Source organism: Rhagoletis pomonella, unplaced genomic scaffold (assembly GCF_013731165.1).
Source record: "Rhagoletis pomonella isolate Grant_MI unplaced genomic scaffold, Rhpom_1.0 Rhpom_scaffold_00008, whole genome shotgun sequence".
In the NCBI taxonomy this organism is placed as follows: domain Eukaryota; kingdom Metazoa; phylum Arthropoda; class Insecta; order Diptera; family Tephritidae; genus Rhagoletis; species Rhagoletis pomonella.
In genome coordinates, this window is record NW_023458562.1 from 4171011 (window position 1) to 4188229 (window position 17219).

General features: G+C 41.9%; 1 protein-coding gene across 2 annotated transcripts in view; it reads right to left on the reverse strand.

The window, feature by feature from the left end:
• Window positions 1-17219, reverse strand: part of LOC118744124 (cytosolic non-specific dipeptidase) — an 87403-nt gene that overhangs the window by 23704 nt on the left and 46480 nt on the right. For both annotated transcript variants that reach the window (XM_036476859.1, XM_036476860.1), the window contains exons 2-3: window positions 5563-5797; window positions 4967-5500 (exon numbers count right to left, since the gene is read on the reverse strand). In XM_036476859.1, coding sequence (XP_036332752.1) covers window positions 4967-5500; window positions 5563-5797 — 769 coding nt within the window. The remainder of the gene's footprint in view (window positions 1-4966; window positions 5501-5562; window positions 5798-17219) is intronic.

The following is a 17219-nucleotide window of genomic DNA, read 5'->3' on the forward strand; positions in this document are numbered from 1 at the left end:
TTTTTCGCTGCTTACTCGTTTTGTCTACAAACATTACCGACGAATGTCGACCACTCAGATAATTTGCCGACCACCGTTTGAGCCTCTGTGGGAGAGAGGAGGCCTCTATATCTTCCAGTAGCGTGGAATGGCAGACGGTGTCAAACGCCTTTGACAAGTCCAACGCTACTAGAATCGTTCTCTCACAGGGACGGTTACGGTTAAGGCCACGAGTTATCTGAGTGTTTATGGCGTTAAGTGCTGTTGTTGTACTGTGCACTTTACGGAAACCATGCTGATGCTTCGCTGGGGTCAGGTGGTTTGTGAAGTACGGGAGAGGCAAGGCCTCGAGTGTCTTCGCTACCGGGGAAAGGAGTGTAATCGGACGATACGAATCTCCTTTGTTGGCAGGTTTCCCCGGTTTGAGCAGTGGGACCACTCTCCCCACCTTCCAGATGTCTGGGATGATGAGAGTGGCCATTGACAAGCTGAGGACCTCCGTTAGGTACGCTACCCCCGCAGGACCCAAATTTTTCAGCATCAGCATGTATATTCCGTCGGGACCCATGGCTTTGGAGGCTTTCGCCTTCCCGATGGCCACCTGAACTTCACCGCAAGTGAAAGGGGGCACAAGTTGTTGGCAGTTTGTGCAGCCTTCTGGTCACTCGACGCTTGGCTTTGTCCACCGGAGGATGCAGTATGAACTGCCGGCTAAAATAGCTCGCGCATCGCTCCGGGTCCGACGAAGCATGGTCGCCGAAGGAAATTTCGACTCTGTCGTCGTGCTTCCTCGGATTAGACAATGACCTCACGGTTGACCAAAGCTTGCTCACACCAGAGGTGAAATTACAAGTCTTCAGGTGCTCCTCCCACTTCTTCCGCTTATGTACGTTTACAAGTTGCCGAATCTCCGCGTTGAGATCCCTGATACGGGGATCTCCGGGATCGGCCTGACGAAGGCTATCACGCTCATCGGCTAGAACAGCCGCTTCGGCAGGGAAGTTTGGACGTGGGTCCGATATACATCCTGCCGGTATGAAGCGAGCTGCAGCAGCAGTGATAGCCCTGCGGAACTTACGTTCACCGAGATGGACGTCGGTTGGTGTGGGGAGCGCTGCGAAGGTGTTTTCGGTAAACTCCGCGTAACCTTTCCAGTCAGCTTTAGAAAAGTTGATATAGGTCCGGTGTTTGGCGGAGGCAAAGTCGGTTGGTTTATCAATCGAGATGACTATGGGTAGATGGTCTGATGCTAGAGTCAGCATAGGTCGCCACGTTATGCTGTTTATCAGACCAGCGCTGACTATTGTGATGTCTGGCGAGCTACTGCAGTTACCCATAATCCTGGTGGGTGCGTCGTCGTTCATTATGCAGAATGTCGAATCGTCTATCTGCTCAGCCAAGTCTGTTCCCCTACGATCGTTTGACAGGCTTGAGTGCCAAAGATCGTGGTGCGCATTAAAGTCACCTACTACCATACGGTTTTCACCTCTGAGGAGCGCACCTATATCAGGGTGATATCCTGCCGGGCAGCAGGTGACAGGGGGTATGTATATGTTAAATATTTCGAGCTCGGCATCGCCTGACCGGATAGCGATGCCCTGACATTCTAGGGTGGTATCCCTGCGGTCGATGTCTGCTTCGATAAGACGATACTGCACGGTGTGGTGCGTGATGAACGCTAAGCCACCACCATTATCTCGCTCGCGATCTCGACGGTGCACGTTGTACCCGGCGCAATTCAACAAAGTTGAATTGCTGTGCAACTTTGTCTCTTGGACCGCAGCTATTAATATACCATGCCGACACATGAAGACGGTTATCTCCTCAATCTTACTCTGTAGCCCGTTACAGTTAAATTGAAGGAGCTTCATGTGGTTCGGGAGACGTGTCGTGATGTGGGGTGTAAGTGAAGTGTATGTTCTTGCCGCCGTTGGCTGTGTGTGCTGCTGAGGTGATTGCCGCCCTGTGGTGGTGGTGGGGGGGCGTCGCAATTGAAGTCTGCGACCGAGCAGCGCAGCACGGGCCCTCGAAGTTCCCCGTCCAATCTCGCGTGGTACGCAGACCTGAGCATGCCCTAAAGTGGCACCAGCCAAGGCAGGTGTTGCACTTGACTGATGTCACATTACGGAATATCCTGGTCTGGCATACCGTGCAGCGGCGGCGTGTGGGTGGTGGTGCGGCTGTGTGTGTTATGTGGTCTGTAGTGGCTGTGGTACGGTCTGTGGTGTTATTATGTTGTTGTGTTGTGGTGACTGTGTGTGGCTGCTGTGTGAGTGTGTGGGGCTGCTCGGGCGGACTATGGTTAGCCGTGGAGGCTGCTCTGTTTGAGCAATAGGGGGGCCACGTACGACGTGGTCCACTGTCTGTGTGTCTGTAGTCCCGAGCAGACCCTGAGGTGACTCCACCCCTCGCAGGCATTACACTTGACTGAGGTGGAGTTGTGGTGTAATCGTCTTCGGCATACACAGCAGGTGTATGTTTCTGGCCCAGGGTTTGACTCGATGCCAGCCCTGAGTAGGAGAATACGTAGTGAATGTAGCCCTATGGACGGACAACTTTTAAGATACTTCGCCGACCTAAACGGGGTTAGATCGCCGAAACAACAGCCCTTGGTCGGGTGAAACCCGAGTCATTCCGGTACGTAGAACCGGCTGTCACTGTACCTGCTTGCTGTCCGTTATCCGTAGCCAAAAGCGGGCTATCGGTACTCGTCGTTGTCCCGTTATCTACTTGTATGTCTATACTCATTTCATTTTCACTTGGTTCCTCCACGTTTTTCCCCTTACCGGTTACACCCATGTCAAGACTAGTTCTTGCCATGTCATGAGCCTTTAGCATTTTTGCTATTCTAATTTCTTTTTATTTTTTTAGGCGCTTGCCCTAACTAGATTGTTGCTCGCGAAAGCTTCGAAGTCGTCTGCCGATGACGTCCTCGATAGTGAGGACGCCATAGCGGCTTTAGGTTTTTTTTCCTACCGTCGAAGGCAGGCTTGATTTTTTTTAAGCCAAAAAAGTTAAAACAAAAGCACAAGAGATTTCGCAACCCCACACTAAAGTCACAATCACTCACCTGAACCTTGGGTGCTCCCACACAATTCCGGTGAATTAAAAAATTTTGCACAGATTTGTCCAAAGAAGTACGCTGTGACGCCAAAAGCGAAGCACCGTACTGTACTCAAAAGCGTCAGCCTTGAAAAAGGCTATAGTTTTTAGTATTTGATTATCCACTTAAATCAAAATGGTGATTTTACAAGGCACATACACATGTGCCGTTGCGCCAAAAAAGAAGGTATCCAATATTATGCGCCGAAACACGTCCACCAACACTCGTTGCTAACGAAGGAATGATAACCACGATTTGGTTAAGTGAACTTCTAGATTTTCTAGGTTGGAACTTTTGAAATAATTGTTAGTATTGACTTTTGGATTGTTGTTAAGCAACCCTCATCATAGAATTCTCTGGCCTCTCTATGATAGTAATGTTTACCTTGACTTTTCGAGCTGACCACGCGAAATTTTTTACTACATCGCTTAGCCCATCAACAGTATTATGGTGTTTAGTCAACCTGAACTTCAAAGTTTTGTGGCATTAAACATAGGTTTGAAACGTTAAACTTGTTTTTTATTGTTATTGACCATTAGAAAAAATGTATAAGTGTATAATGTCATGGGCGGGACACGATAAAACGTTTCAAAATCTCTAAACTAGGCACTTATAATGTAATAAAAGAGATGAAATAGGGCGGCATAGTATAAACACACTCTAGTTATGAAATTATAGAAAAGTCCTCAAAGTAGTAACTAATAGCTTACGAAGCTTAAAACCTTTTTGTCACGGGTGGGACATGCAAAACTGTAGTGATTTCATCGCATTATATAATTTAAATGCCTATTTTCTTCAATGTCATGTTGCTTCTTTGGGACGAAGAAAGATCGAGATATTTATTCCCCACTTCAAAAAAATAATAACTTTGAAAATACTTGATTTTGCAGAGCCTTCTGTATTAAAATATATTGTATTAATTACTTTTCTAATGTTGTAGTTTTGAGTGCATTTATAGTGTAATAAAATAATATAACTAAATTTTTTTTTAGAAAATACGTTAATTTGAGGTATTTAGCATTGATTCATCAAGTATTCCATGTTCAATAAGTTTCTACATAATTGGACACAAAGTTTCACTTACTCATGGAATACCCCATATGTAAACCAAATTTAAAATTTTAGAGTAGAATGTAAAACAAAAAAGATAATTTGAAGACGAAACCTTTGAAAACCTAAATACTGGTGAAATTACTTAAAGAAATTTTAACAATATTCATTAACGTCTGATTTCGATTCATATTCACAAATACCAAGTTTTTCTACGCAAAATTATAACCTTATAGGCGGCATACACGGTGCGTCTGACTCGCGAGTCGGCTTGGATGTGTTAGGAGAAATAAATATGTGTTAGTTACCCCGACATGACTCTGAGTGACTCAACTGTTTGTAGTCGAAAGACGAGTCCACACGTACACAGATGACTCGAGATGACCGTATTAGAAATCATCTACATACATATGTGCCCATCGATTCGAATCACAAGCGTCCAGATTTTAAAATAAAAACTGGTTCATAGGCATGTCATTTTTATGAGCTGTTAAGGCGCCAGAATACCGAATACGGGACAAATTCTGGACATTAAATGAAATACAGAACATTTGGCTTCCTGTATGAATTATATAAATTACCACGACAATAGATGAAAAAAGAAGACTGTCCCTAATAATACAGGACGGATGGTCACCGTAGTTAGACATATGCATAATGAATTTTATAAAAATTTCATAAACATTAAACAAATAAAAAGAAAAATTGCCGAAACTGGTCAAAATGTTACACACCATTTTTTTGCTTATGAGTGTAAATCAGGAAAACGAAGAACCGTTTCTCTCCAGAAAGTTAATACTGAAATATGTACAAAGTATATAACTACATACTTACATCTCTGTCAATGCCTGGAATCAAAATGTTTGTATCCTTGTCTACTAGTTGACTCAATAGGTAACAGAGATCTGGCATTGCTTCGTGTACTGTGCCACCAAAAACACCACTGTGCAGGTCTTTAACGGCACACTCAACCTCAATCGTATAATAAACCAAGCCACGAAGTCCGTACGTCAAACATGGACGTTTCTTGCCGAGCCAATAATTATCGGAGATACAAACGTAGTCCCCATCTGCTAAAAAATCATTTTTTCGAGCCATTAAGAGATCATCAAGACCCTCACTTCCACTTTCCTCCATGCCCTCGAAAACAAATTTTAAGTTAACAGGCACCTGAATCCCAAGTTTTTGGAATGCTTCTATTGCATGTAACCAACATAAAACAGGGCCTTTGTCATCACTGGCACCTCGGCCATACAGCTTTCCTTCGATCTCAGTTAAATCAAAAGGTTCAGTATTCCAGCCATCTTCCTTTAAAGCAGGTTGTACATCCAGGTGTCCATAAACTATAACTGTTTTCTTTTTTGGATCCTATCGATAGAAATGTTACAAAATATTTTACCATTATTAACATAAGAAGAAATGCTCCTAACCTTTCCCAGTGTTCCCAAAATCACATGCGGAAGTGGAATTTCTTTACCATTTGGTAACCGCTGACTTCCGATATCAGCCAATTCCACTTCAGCGCCAAGGCTACGCAACTTATCAGCGACTAACCGCACCATAGTTTGTATTTCATCACGCTTATCAGGCCAAGCAGAAACCGATTGTATAGCAACCGCTGCCTTCAGGGCAGTGATATATTGCTCCTTGTTGTTGTCGATGTAGCTACAATAAGAATAATAAAAAATATAAATGCTATTTACATATGTATGCATGCACAGTGACTGGAACAAGTGTTCACGTGCTGATTTATTTTAATTATTAATAATGTTTTTAAGTTAACCCTTCTTTGTTATTTTTTTTTATACAAATATTGTTAACTAAAATCTAAAGCTTCAAGCTTTATAAAAATTTTGAAAATTTCTACAAATTTTCTTCAAAATTTCAAACTTTTCAAACTGAAAATTTTTGGATATGCAGTTTTACAGCTAAAATGCAAGTTTCATTCGACTAAAATTTGATGCTGATTTTGAATACTTTTTTTCTGGTGGCTTTTTGCACATTTTTCATATCGACATGATTTTTTTTATATGATAAAAAGGCAAAAAGCCGTTCGCGAAAAAATTCAAATATCAACGCCAGTTTTCATAAATTGAGTTAGTTATATGAAAAAACTCACAAAAGTCGCAAGCAAAAAATTCTTTATTATTTTTTAAACTAAAATTGTATGGGCTATAAAATTGCAGGCTTTACAAATTTCTAAATATTCAGATAAAAGTCCGAAAATTTGATGAAAATTTGTAGAATTAATATTGAATAACACTGGGCAACACTGACTTTATACTTATGGATTCTAATCAGCACAAAAAAGTCTATCAAAAACAGCTTTAGCATTCGCCGCACCAAATTTTTTCTCTATTTTTCTTGGCCTGTGTTATTTTCGAGATCAATGCCAAATGAATATCAAACACAAATTTTAGAATTTGCATTTGTTTTTAGTTTCCGATATTTCGACTTCAGTCTGAAGTCATCCTCAGAACTGAAAAAATTGCAATTTTCATATCTGGCTATGTTTGATCGACTGAGAGAGTATAAAACATAAACATGAAAATATGCTGTAAAAATTCGGGCTGATTTTATAATATATGGATCTCTCATATATTGGTTTCAGTACTTAAAACATGCATTTTATTATACTAAAATTTGATGGGCCACAATTTTACAAAAAAGCGAAAAGAAAATTAAAAATAAGGTAGTTGCAGCAAATCGGAATATAAATATGGGTTTCCCAAGTATCTGGACTACTGCGCCACCTATCGGCAGACTTTTTGTGGAGTTATTCTTTTTCATATATACAACAAACACCATACAGATTTTAGACTGTGTACAAAAATTATAAAAATTTCGCAAATTTTCACCCAAATTTCAAACTTTTTAATCAGAATCTTAAAAAAAATGGGGTATGCAGTTTCGTAGCCTTGTTGAGCAGTTGAACGTGCAACCGGCAATTTTGTATTTATTTTGTCAGACTGTGATCTGACATTTACGACATTAATTTGAAAACTAACTGAAATTTGTAATCTTTTTATGTAAGTCACCCTGCAACATATTTGTAAGATACAAAAGAGGTAACGCTACTTCTTAGCGACCATTTTTCATGATGAAGAGCAAAGCTATTGAAAAAGCAGGTTGACGGCAAAAAATTTGAAGTAAGTAAGTGGAATTACATGAAATTGTATCTTATTAACATATATTATTTAATGAAGATAATAAACTCCTCCTCCTAAAACTCCTCCGCAATATTTGTATATTAAACTGAGAATAACAAATACCCAAACGGAGTTCGTGTTATTTTTGCTTTAATTCCCAGCAAGCCCATTTAATACTAGGGACACGAATTTTGATACGATACGATACCACATCGATATTTTTGCCATTCGATACCGATACTTTTTACTCGATAGTTTTCAAACGATATTTTTTGGAATCGAGTACCAGAACTCTTGTATCGTATCGAATCGTAAATTTACAATACAAAGTTAATGGGAATAAAAATATATTGTATTGGGCATTTCCAATCTGGCGTGGCATGACATTTGTATGACAAAATGTTAGAAAATAAAATGAAAACGTCAAAATTTAAAAACTCTAAGAATTGGGAAAACTATTTGTATAAAACTTTTTTTAGTAATATTTGAAATATTTAAGGTTAATTTTCCGAATTACAAAATGTAAAAATCTGTCCTGCTTTTTTATCAGCCGAAGTATCTGACGTGACGTTACCTTACTAAAATTTCTATTGAAAGTTTTGTTGTTAATATTGTTTTTAAACAAATTTTTAACGCAAATAAAACATGAGTTTTAGCCTTAGCTAGGGTTCCATTTCTTGCAAATCGTAATATATCCTTCTTACTTACTTTGGAATTTATATGTAAAGCAATATGGATATATGCGCAGAAATGTGTACTATCTTAGGTTGCAATGTGGCGCGCCCTCACATTTAATTTTTTCAATTTTGTATCGATATTTGGAATAGCGAGTCTTTTTATTGCTATATTAATGGGTACCCGATATTTTTACAGCGATGCTTTAAATGAGTATTATATCGATACTTTCGGTTCGATATCGTGTCCCTATTTAATTCTAGTTCAAAGTGCAACTTTCAAATTGCTAAAAAATCCCGTTGGTTTTTGGGTTAAAGGTGTTTCACATTTTTTTCCATATAATGTTCGACAATTTTCTTTTATATTGAGGACACTGTCAGCAATCAACCAAAAATTAAAGGAATTTTTTAGCAGCTTGAAACTTGCGCTTAATTATAGGTGCAATCCCGTATTCATCGGACTAAAACTAGTAAAACTGTGAAAAAATAAAAATTTGCTCAGAGCGAGAGAGTAACATTGAAAAGTACGGGATCGCTTCTGGTAACTTCTGTCAACTTCAACATAACCTCCAAATTTTGGTTGTAAATTTTTGCTTATTTACTTGTGTGAGCTGAGTGTGTTTACATACAAAATAAGCAAAAATACTTTCAAATTCATTATAATCCACTTAAACAAGTAATTAAATACTTTTCAACGTGAATTATTTGTTTAGAATTTGGTTGCTGATCACACTATAGCTGATCGTTTGACACATTTACCAGAAAAAAATTTTTGGACTAAAACTGGTAACTTCTGACAGAGAGAGAACCTTATGTACTCTCTGTTTTGTCCTCTCAATAGTCAGAGAACCGAGTACGAGATCAATTTCCAGTAAAATCTGACTGATTCTGACTATTTCTGACTAGTCCGGACGCGTAGGTGATCGCAAATTATACTAGAAATAAATGGATTACAACACTGCATACCAAAATTATTTCTAAAGTTTCTGCTCATAAAGTTTGAAGCTTGGGAGAAAATTCGCGAAATTTTTATAAATTTTGTACAAAGTTTAAAATCTGAATTTATTTGGGTTTTGTTGTATAGCCATCTAGACTTTTATAAAAAAGTAATAAATATTAAATAAACAAAGGACAAATAGCCAAAACTGACTAAAATATCACACTCCTATTATTTTGTGGACAACTTGAAATTTGAAACGACATCCAACTATTTTTTAACACTGCAAAAATTCATAATATGACTTTGATGGTACTTTGTGAACCCCCTTAATATATTTTTTAGGCGTTTAAAGTTTACGACATACAACAATATGCCACTTAAGACACCGAATTACCCGAATTAAATGATATTCCACAACATTCGGAAAGTTACCAAATGAAATTAAGAGTTACCAAGTTACCAAAACAGAAAGAAAGTTACCATTTTTGGTAGAAATTACCAAAGTGGCAACCGTGCCAGATAGGTGTACAGCAATTTTAGGTAGAACTTGGATAAGACGCCTAAAAATTAATCTCAACAAACTCGATGAAACAAATTGTTACATAATAGGTTTGTTCGTCGAGCAAAAAAATTTTTACGAATTTGTACGAATCATCATGATTTTCGACCAAATCGCGGTCGTGCAGATCAAAAAATTATCCATCACTCAAAAACTGAGAGCGCAAAGTGACAGTTCTCCTGAGAGATGCGGGAAAAATTTTAGCCAGCAAGAATTTGCAATCACGAAAAACATATGATTGTGGCACATGGTTGCATTTTTGTCTAATTTGAATAAGTAAGTTCGTTAAATTTTAAAATTTATAAACACGAGCAATTTTTTTATGAAAAAAGGAAGTAAATACTTGTTGATATAAATAATTTAGTTAATTTCAATGAGTTGAACTAAACTCGGCTGGAAAAAAATTGTATTCGCAATCGGAATGCAATTGCAACCAGAGTCGATTTAAGAAACCCGATAGCCAGTACGATAAAGAAATTGAAACGTATGTTAAAGAAAGTCAGAACAACAAGAAATATACATGTATATCCTATTTTCGTATATCTGAAAGAATTTTGAAAATTCTATAAAAATTTATTATGTTTGAAATGCAACCGTGGACATCAGCTGGCGGGGAACTTGCAAATTCCTGCAAATTTGCGTTCGTGCAGAAATTTGCAAGTTTCTCAAAATGAAAGACAATTTTTTTTTACTCTCTGATATTTTGAGTGTTGGATAATTCTTGCTGGATTTTCGACGAACAAACCTAATAACAACTACATTTGACACAAACACTGCAACGATACAAGATCTTACATCAAAAGTTGCGTTCGCCAACTTTTCTGGGCTAAAACCTGTAAAACTGTCAAAAGATCAAAAGAAGTCAGAGAACCGAGTACGGGGACGCTTTCTGGTAAATTGCTGTAAATTCTTGCAACTTCTTGCGAGTTAGGGAACGCCACTAAAATTTCCAAGTGTTTTTGAAGAGAAAATCTGGTGCATACCAAACTACAAAGTATCGCTAAAATTAAGAGGGGGTTACTCCAGTGATTTTGGATGTTGTTGTTGTTGTTGTTGTTGTTGTAGCGGCTACAACAACCCCGCCCAGATCGGTTGATATCTCAGTCATTGTCGTCGAGTTCCACTAACGGCAGCCCTAAGAAGCGTGCAGCCTCTACAGGGTCGGTCCACAGGGACAACGCCGTTAGGGTTGTCGGGATTTCCGGGCATGCGTTGAGATGTTTCGAGTCGTGGGGGGTCTCTCCGCATGCCGGACACTCATTTGGCAGATCCGCATTTAGTCTACTCAGGTATGAGTTTAACCTGCTGCAGTAGCCATAGCGAAGTTAGGCTATTGTTGTTCTTGTCTCCCGAGGCAGATGGGGCTCCGTCACGTCAATGTCCGCTGTTTGTGTGTCTATAACGGCATTCACAGGTCTAGAGTCTACATAATTCGAGACTGAGTCTCTGTGAATGCCGTTCAGGGCCTGTCGGTATGCTGACGGGTCGAGAGGCTGCTTAATGAACCTCTGGACTTCGTCCGTCAGTTCGTATAGATGCCTCCTGACGTGCCTAGGCGAGGGCTCCTCTGCAAACAGCTGTCTGTTTGGGTGGCCACATCTGTGGCTGCCTACCAGAAACTGCTTGCAGAGCATTATGTTATGCTCCTTAATTGAGAGCATTTTCGCCTCGTCATGGAGGTGGTGTTCAGGTGACATAAGGAGGCATCCGTTCGCTGTGTTGAGTGCGGTGTTCTGTGCTGTCTGTAGCTTCATCCACTGCGTCCTACTCGTCCCCGGCGACCACACTGGTGCAGCAACGTTTCTTTGTCTTTACCCCAAGTACTGCCGGCTAGCGACTTGAGGACCTTGTTGCGGCTCTGTACTTTGTTGACAATAGCGGTTGCGCAGAGAAGGAGAGCAGTCTGTCGAAGGTTACTCCGAGTATTTTGAGGTTATTCACGTCGGAATTGGTGTATCATCGACGTGAATTCCCAGCGGTAGCCTGACTTCCATCGTCCAGGTGGTGAACAAGGTCGCAGGAGATTTTGTAGGGGAGAGGGTTAGGCACCTTGCAGTGAAGAAGCGAGAACGCTCGGATAGATACCCGCTTACTTTCGAACACAAGTCATCAATTCCATTCCCAGTCGCCATGATCGAGCAATCGTCGGCGTAAGAGACAATCGAGACTCCCTCTGGTGGTTGAGGGAGCTTTGAAATATAAAAGTTGAAAAATAACTAGGAAAGGACACCACTCCATGGAACACCCTTTTTTATTTTCCTAAGTTTTCTCTATTTGTCTCTAAACATTACCGACGAGTGTCGACCACTCAGATAATTTGCCGACAACCGTTTGAGCCTCTGTGGGAGAGAGGAAGCCTCTATATCTTCTAGTAGCGTGGAATGGCTGACAGTGTCAAAAGCATTTGACAGGTCCAACGCTACTAGAATCGTTCTCTCACAGGGACGGTTACGGTTAAGTGCTGTTGTTGTACTGTGCACTTTACGGAAACCATGCTGATGCTTCGCTGGGGTCAGGTGGTTCGTGAAATACGGGAGCAGCAGGGTTATCGGTCGATACGAATCTCCTTTGTTGGCAGGTTTCCCCGGTTTGAGCAGTGGGACCACTCTCCCCACCTTCCAGATGTCTGGGATGATGAGAGTGGCCGTAGACAAATTGAGGACCTCCGTTAGGTACGCTACTCCCGCAGGACTCAAATTTTTCAGCATCAGCATGCATATTCCGTCGGGATCCATGGCTTTGGAGGCTTTCGCCTTCCCGATGGCCACCTGAACTTCACCGCAAGTGAAAGAAAGGGGGCACAAGTTGTTGGCAGTTTGTGCAGCCTTCTGGTCACTCGACGCTTGGCTTTGTCCACCGGAGGATGCAGTATGAACTGCCGGCTAAAGTAGCTCGCGCATCGCTCCGGGTCCGACGAAGCATGGTCGCCAAAAGAAATTTCGACTCTGTCGTCGTGCTTCGTCGGATTGAACAGTGACCTCACGGTTGACTAAAGCTTACTCACACGCAGGTCTTCAGATGCTCTTTCCACTTCTTCCGCTTATGTACGTTAACCAGTTGCCAAATCCCCGCGTTGATACGGGGATCTCCGGGATCGGCCTGACGAAGGCTGTCACGCTCATCGGCAAGAACAGCCGCTTCGGCAGGGAAATTTGGACGTGGGTGCGTAATGCATCCTGCCGGTACGAAGCGAGCTGCAGCAGCGGTGACAGCCCTGCGGAACTTACGTTCACCAAGGTGGACGTCGGTTGGTGTGGGGAGAGCAGCGAAGGTGCTTTCAGTAAATTCCGCGAAGCCTTTCCAATCAGCTTTAGAGAAGTTGATATAGGTTCGGTGCTAGGCGGAAGCGAAGTCGGTTGGTTTATCGATCGAGATGACTATGGGCAGATGGTCTGATGCCAAAGTCAGCATAGGTCGCCATGATATGCTGTTTATCAGACCAGCGCTGACTATTGTTATGTCTGGCGAGCTGCAGCAGCTGCCCATAATCCTGATGGGTGCGTCGTTGTTCATTGTGCAGAATGGCGAACCGTCCATCTGCTCAGCCAAATCGGTTTGCCTATGATCGTTTGACAGGCTTGAGTGCCAAAGATCGTGGTGCGCATTAAAGTCATCTACTACCACCCGGTTTTCACCTCTGAGGAGCGCACCTATATCAGGGTGATATCCTTCCGGGCAGCAGGTGACAGGGGGTATGTATACGTTGACTATTTCGAGCTCAACATCGCCTGACCGGATAGCAATGCCCTGACATTCTAGGTTGGTATCCCTGCGGTCGATGTCTGCTTCGATAAGACGATACTGCACGGTGTGGTGCGTGATGAACGCTAAGCCACCACCATTATCTCGCTCGCGATCTCGACGGTGCACGTTGTACGCGGCACAATTCAACAAAGTTGAATTGCTGTGCAACTTCGTCCCTTGGACCGCAGCTATCAATATACCATGCCGACACATGAAGACGATTATCTCCTCGATCTTGCTCTGAAGCCCGTTGCAGTTAAATTGAAGGTGCTTCATGTGGTTCGACAGACGTGTGGTAATGCGGGGTGCGAGAGATGTGTGTGGCCGTGACGCCATTGGCTGTGTGCGCTGCTGAGGTTGTTGCCGCCCTGTGGTGGTGGTGGGTGGCGTCGCAGTTAAGGTTTGCGACCGTGCAGCGCAACACGGGCCCTCGAAGTTCCTCGCCCAATCTCGCGTGGTGCGCAGACCTGAACATGCCCTAAAGTGGAATATCCTGGTCTGACATACCGCGCAGATTGTAGGAGGAGCCAAGAGTTGTTGGCGGCGGCGTGTGGGTGGTGGTGCGGTTGGGTGTGTTCTGTGGTATGTCGCGGTTGTGGTGTGGTCTATTGTGTTTGTTATGTTGTTGTGCTGTGGTGTTTGTGTGGGACTGCTCAGGTGGACTGGGGTTAGCCGTGGAGGCTGCTCTGTTTGAGCAGCAGGGGGCCACAAACGACGTTTTCCACTGCCGATATGTTCGAAGTCCTGAGCAGACTCTGAAGCGACTCCACCCCTCGCAAACATTGCACTTCACTGAGGTGGAGTTGTGGTGTAGTCGTCTCCGGCATACACAGCAGGTGTAGGTTGCTGGCCCTGGGTTTGACTCGATGCCAGCCCTGAGCAGAAGAAAACATAGCGAATGTAGCCCTATGGACGAACAACTTCTGAGATACTTCGCCGACATAAACGGGGTTAGATCGCCGCAACAACAGCCCTTAGTCGGGTAAAACCCGAGTCATTCCGATACGTAGAACCGACTGTCGTGGGAATGAGTGATTGATTATTACACTATGCGACAGTCAAAATCGGGATGGGATGAAACCAACGGGAAATGTTATATCGGTCAAAAACAAGTTATACGTGTCCCGGCGTTTCGCTGGGTCACGTCTAGGAATCGGGATATATATATAACTATCATATAGGGGAAATTGTCACCTTTGGTGGTCTTTTTTTGACATAACTCGAGAACCACTAGTCCGATTTCGCTCAAACAAATTTAATAAAATTAAAAATTACAATTCCTTTAATCTGTTCATATAACGTTTTTCTATATAATCAACAGTTTTGCCGGTAAAAATAAATGTATGAAGAAAAAAAATATTTTTTGCCTAAAATATTAAATTTTTTAAAACTGTTGATTATATAGAAAAACCTTATATGAACAGTTTAAAGGAATTGTAATTTTTAATTTTTTTAAATTTGTTTGAGCAAAATCGGACTAGTGGTTCTCGAGTTATGTCAAAAAAAGACCACCCAAGGGTACAATTTCCCCTATATGATAGTTATATATATATCTCGATTCCTAGACGTGACCCAGCGAAGCGCCGGGACACGTATAATTTCTTTTTTACCGATATAACTTTCCCCGGTAGTTTGAACCCTTCCCGATCACTGACCCCTACCATTTGTCTCACAGTGTTATTAATATGAGGTGTGCACTGCGACCTGGTGATCTATTGTGCCCTCTTCTCTTCACATCACTTCATCTAAGCCCAGCTCCCTCAGAAAGTTCAATAGTGCCTTCGGGGGTAGGGAGTGGATGTGCTCAAGCTGTGGCCACAACGAGCCTAAACTCCTCTCACGTCTTCTGCAGACGGCCTCACAATCGGTGAGAACGTGAAGCGGCGTCTCACTGGTCAGGTCGCAAAACCTACAAAGATCATTCGACCATATGCGCAGCTTATGTAGGTGACCCCTAAGTCTGCAGTGTCCTGTAAGGAAACCTGTTAAAATTCTTAGCCTCTCTTTTGGGAGGTTTATTAAGCCATGAAATCTTTTCTTGTTAAACCCTCCAAGTAAACTCTTTGCCTGGCGAATTCCTACCGAACTGCGCCAGTTAAAATTCCTTAGTGTGAGCCTCACTCTCCTAAGCTCCTCCTTTATGGTATTGGGACCTACTCCAAGGAAGGGCTCTGGGCCCACTGCAGTGATGGCTGCCGCCTCTCTAGCGAGGCAGTCTGCAACCTCATTTCCCTCTACTCCCCTATGGCCTACGCTAACCTGATGTTATTGTGTCTGCCAAGGGAGTTTAGCTTCTCAATGCACTCAAGGACCAGTGAGGATTTGACTTCATAGGATAGAAGAGCCTTGAGTGCCGCCTGACTATCACTCAACATAATTTTCTCATTTCTATACCCTCTACTCATGATTGTTTTCGCACATAGATAGATTGCATAGACTTCTGCTTGGAAGATGCTCGGATATTTCCCCATAGGAACAGAGATTCTTGTTCTGGGCCCAAGGACTCCTGCCCCTACTCCATCTGGGGTCTTCGAGCCATCTATGTACCAGTGCAGTGTGCACTCCTGGAGTAATCCCTCGAATGCGGGGGCGCTCCAGGTTGTTTTGCTGTATAACTCTATCTTAAATCTCTTCTCAAATACTATAGTTTTTCCTATGTCATCTCTAGGGAACAGACCAAGCGGGATCGAGGCCCCTAGCTTCTCCATATTCCTAGAGGATATGACCACATCCCTCTCTAGCAAAGCTGAGCAGAGTTCTTTTGGCTGCCTGATCTATGGTTATGTGAAGAGGCTCGAGTTCGAAGACTACTTCCAGCGCCGTCGTCGGACATGTGCGCATTGCTCCAGTTATGCATACACAAGCCAGTTGATGAAAAATCAAGCCAGATTCAAACTATTTCCACGCACAAGGGAACTTACCTAATGAACCGGCTTTCCTTTGGAATAAAAACAGCACCAGCAGAACTGAATAGAATCATTGACCACATTTTACGCGATGTTCCCAACACTCCATCCTATTTTAACGACATCGTCGTACATGGGAAATCTATGGAAGAGTGCAAGGCCAAACTGGAACCATGCTTAAATCAGCTTGATAAATACGATCTACACATAAATATTGCAAAATGTAAGTTTTTTGAAACACAAATTGAATTCCTAGAGCATAGAATACAGTATAAAAAAGTGCAAAAATCTACTGAAAAAGTCAAAGCAATGTTCGACGTTGCTTAGGTATGGTGACATACTATGCAAGATTCAACCATGATAAAAATATAGCAAGGTAGAACCGTTCTCTCAATTTGTCGGCCATGATTTTTTTTTTGAAGTTTGCCAACATTTTAAAATCATATAAAAGTGAAAATAAAAAATTAAATTGTTGTTGCTTGAGTTTGAAAATGAAAATGTGTGTGTGAGTTTGTGAGTAAATTTAAAAATTAAATTGTTTGGAAATGTCAAGAATTTTAAAAGTGACTCTCAGCGGTTCTACCTTACTATATTTTTATCATGGATTCAACAATGACTACACCCCTACGTCACTTATGGAAAAAAATCAAGTTTTCAGTGGTCAAATAAATGCCAAAAAGCTTTTGATACATTAAAAGAAAATATTGCCAACGATAGTTCCTATGCCATTCAACCCAAAATTAGAAGTTCAACTTGCATGTGACGCTAGTCCCTAGACGAAGAAAAGCCGTTCCCACGACAGTCGGTATTTGGCCAAGGACTGTCACTCCAGCAACACTCCCCAAAAACTCTTTGGAGAACTTGTATGCTGCTACAACAACAACAAAAAGCCTATCGCATACACATCCAGATCGCTTACCCCAGCTGAGCAAAATTATTCACAGCTAGACCGAGAGGCTTTTGGCGTACAACATTTTCACGAATACCTTTTCGGGAGATCATTCAAGCTCGTAACTGATAACACTGGTCGACGGCCAAAATTTACCAGAGACGCCGTTATGAAATTCGTATGTAAAATCACCCCCTGATTCCGAAAATCAAGGTTATTTTTAATT